This window comes from Antedon bifida, chromosome 2, assembly GCF_963402885.1.
Source record: "Antedon bifida chromosome 2, ecAntBifi1.1, whole genome shotgun sequence".
NCBI lineage: Eukaryota > Metazoa > Echinodermata > Crinoidea > Comatulida > Antedonidae > Antedon > Antedon bifida.
The window spans coordinates 17,551,469-17,555,529 of NC_136227.1; the positions used below are offsets into that span (position 1 = coordinate 17,551,469).

At 32.4% G+C, this 4,061-nt stretch overlaps 1 protein-coding gene across 1 annotated transcript; it reads left to right on the plus strand.

The window, feature by feature from the left end:
* Nucleotides 1-212: 212 nt before the first annotated feature.
* LOC144835492 (uncharacterized) lies at nucleotides 213-3,522 on the plus strand. The gene is made up of 2 exons (XM_078690577.1): nucleotides 213-372; nucleotides 1,040-3,522. The coding sequence occupies exons 1-2, from the start codon at nucleotides 213-215 to the stop codon at nucleotides 3,520-3,522; spliced, it is 2,643 nt and encodes an 880-aa protein (XP_078546703.1).
* The last annotated feature ends 539 nt before the right edge of the window (nucleotides 3,523-4,061 follow it).

A 4,061-nucleotide genomic window follows, 5' to 3' on the forward strand; every position in this document is an offset into this window, starting at 1 on the left:
TTACACCATTATTTGCGTCATTTTATTTCCTCAATGAGGTAAACTCCACTTTTTCTTAATTTGTGGTGTAAAATATAAGATATAACAGTGGGAAATTATAATATTGCTTGGTTTGGGGTAATCTTTTAAGGTTACACTTTTGATCTGGGTGAAGTCCGACGGTTACACTTGCAAAAGGGATAAACTTTTCTTGATACGAAAAAGGTACCACAATGCGAAGAAAGTTTTCCCCAAAAAATGCGGGAACAGTTTCTCCAAAAAGCGCGAGAATTGTGGTTACCCAGAAAGCACGGAAACTGCAAGGAAAGAATATCATCTACACCAAATCTACATGCGCCATGCGAGTGACTGTCGTCGTGACAGATTTTTTTGGTAAGTTTTGATTTATAAATATTTATAAATAAAAAGGCTTGTATAAAGGCAAAACCTATAGGTTAACGTAAGAAAATGTTGTTATTTACTAGGAAATTGTCAAATGAGAGCTAAGACTAAAAATAAGAAGCTAACAATACATCATAGCCTACACTATTCATTGTAAGCTACGAACAACGTGTTAGGCCTATCTGGTCTCTCGGGAGTGCATGCTCTCAGCAGGGAGGTATACCTCCCCGCTAGAGTATCACATCATTCAATACCCGTATAGGCCTACCAGCGATACGCCATATGACAAGTAACTTTTGTTAACCCAAGGCTAGATAGATGCCTGCACGCTAGCTATATGACCTACTACAGTAGGCCTAGGCATATACTGACTAACTACTAGAGAAAAAAGGTAAATTTATATTTAAGATGTTCATACATTTATTGTAATTATTATTAATTGCAATTTGATTGTATTTTTCAGATGACGAAAAGTTTTTTTCAGTATTGTTTATGAATGATATAAATGCAAGTACTACTACAATTTTTTTATAGATTAGTATGATATATAATTGCTCTATATGTGGATTATTTGAATCATATAAAATTTGTAAACTAATATCTCACATATCATTTAACCATGGATTTAATCCTAATTTTTATGTTACTTGTGGTTTAGACAACTGTTTAAAAACCTTTAGAAACTTTGGTTCTTACAAGTCTCACTTGTATAGGAAGCATAGAGAACATTTTAAGATTCAGGATGACACTGTCCATGAGCACATATACAAATGTCCTATTTGCATTTCTCCTGTTATTTCCATCAAAGAAACTATCAATCATCTTAAAATCCATATTTCTGAGATTGGTTCAGTGCAATGTCCCATTCAAGACTGTAATTCAGTTCAACATTTACACTCTTCATTAAGAGCACACATTAGTAGGAATCATAAAAATGTCACATGTGCCAACCTAAAACCACAATGGAAATGTGAAGATGAAGAACATGATATATTAGATGGTGAGCACATTGATGATTATCCAGTAGAATTGCGAACACCTGTAAACCAATGTGTTTACAGTTTAGCTTTAGTTTTGTTAAAACTTGAAGCCATAGAATTAGTTCCTCGGTCAACAATCCAAAAAATTCTTGTATCTCTAAATGAATTAATTTCACTATCTAATCAACAAGTTGGTATTTCCCTACAGAATATTTTTGGAGGTTTAAATCTTTCTAGATTTGAAGAAGAAAGCATCTGTGAGACAGTTGAACAGGGTGTTTTTCAAAATGCCTTTGACTCTCTGAAAACTGATTTTTTAAGAAGGAAATTTTACGAAAAAACTTTTCAATTTGTAGAACCTATTCAGTATAAACTTGAAGATAATAATAGCAACAAATGTTTTTATTATGTCCCTGTTTTAAAGACTATTCAGTCTGTGTTAGGTGATCCCGATAAACTAGAACATATTTTTAATTCGGTCAATGATGACAATCCAGATTATGTTTTGTCACATTTCACTGATGGGAGTTTTTACAAAAACAAAAGACTACCAGAGCCATGGATTCGATGTGTGTTGTACTTCGATGAATTTGAAGTAGTTAATCCACTGGGTGCTCATACGAAAAAACACAAGATGGCTGGTTTCTATTTCATTATTGACAATCTTGGTGATCAAAGAAATTCTCAACTAAAGTCTATATATCTTGCGATTATGTGTCCTTCTAAGTATTTGACTGTTGAATATTCAGAAAAAATTTTAACTCCTCTTTTGCAAGATTTTGAAGTACTTGAAAGAGAGGGAATTGTTGTAGATCAACAGCACCTAAGAGGTTCTCTTGTTTTTGTAGCTGGTGACAACCTTGGTCAGCATTTTCTTGGAGGATTTTATGAAAGTTTTGCACCTACAGTTCAAAGGCCATGTAGATTTTGCTTATGTAGAAACACTGATATGCAGAAAAACTTTATTCCATCAGAATTTGTTCTTCGAAATGAAGAAAATTATGACAGACATGTATCAATTGTACAAGATGATCCAACAGTTGCAAATCAATATGGTGTTAAATATAAGTCACTTCTTAACTCCTTACCTTCATTTCATGTCACTTCTGGTTTGCCTGCTGATTGTATGCATGACATCTTAGAAGGGGTGATTCCATATGAACTCAGTTTGATTTTAAATTCTTTGATTAAATGTGGATTTGTCACAATTACCTACATTAATAATCAGATCAAGTCATTTAAATATGGTCCATTAGATAAGAGGAATAAACCAGTTATTCTTCATGTAAAGGGAAATACGGTAAAAGTGAAACAAAATGCTGCAAGGAACTGGTGTCTCATAAGACTACTGCCATTATTAATTGGGACCAAAATTCCTGAAAATAATGTATACTGGTTGTTACTTCTAAATTTGAAGCAGTGTGTTGAGATTATATTTTCCCCTTCTATCACCATAGGTGTAGCTGTAAATCTGAACTATATTGTTCAGACAAATCTTGAGATGTTTAAAGAACTCTACCCAGATAATAGAATAAAACCTAAACAGCATTATATGCTTCATTATCCTGATCAGATACTTAAGTATGGTCCTTTAAAGTCAACATGGACAATGCGATTTGAGGCAAAACACTCATATTTTAAGCGTGTTTTACAAACATCTAAGAATTTCAAAAATCCATGTAAAACAATTTCAAAGAAGCATCAGTACAAAATGGCTTATATGGCAGTAGGATCTGAATCAAACCCAGAAAGCATTGATATTAAACGTATTACTAATGATCTTTTAGAACTATATCCTGAAGACGTTAAACAACAACTAAATGCAATGAATATAAATTCACACACAGTGTGCAGTTGCAATAATGCCTATGTTAAGGGAATCCAATATAAAACTGGAATGTTTGTTGTTATTGGAGTAAGAGAGGATGAACCTATATTTGGTTGCATATGGAAGATAATTGTGAATCAAGATTCCCTGTGTCTTGTTACTCACAATGTGGAATCTATTTACTCGCACCATTTGTCAGCATATAATGTCAATACAACACAAGATCTCACAGTAATCAGTCAATCGCACTTGATATCATTTTATCCTTTATCAGCCTACATGGTTAATGGGCGTAAATTTGTGTCTTTAAAGTTCTATATTTGCAATGAATAATTTTCCTTTGTGAACTTTTCTGCTGAAGTATAATGTTTCCTGTGATTAATTTTCCTTTTGTATAGAAAATTGTATATTTTTGGTAAAAATTTAAGAAAAAAAATAGTGTCAGCTACATTTTTAGATTATTATTTTTTCTGATTATACCATACTAAAAATTAGGTGACAGTTTTCGAAAGTCAGTATTATAATAATATTGGAATTTCTTATATTGCAATAAATCCTAACATTTTAAACAAAATTATAAAATAGTGATGATTTATGCAGCAACATTAAATTGGCTTTGACCTTTTATACTCTTAATTACAGAATGGAAAAACATTTTCTTGTAAAATATAAAATGAGTCAGAGGGTAATTGATGTTGGAGAAGAAGATGACTTAATCAACACAATTAAAAACAAAATGGGCATTAATGAACAGATCATCCTGCAGAACTTTGATAAAGAATGGGATGACTGGTTAGATGTCACAAGTTTTCATGAAGTGCCTAACAGAACCATTCTAAGATGCCTGCCTCTCTTTGAATCTAACTCATCAC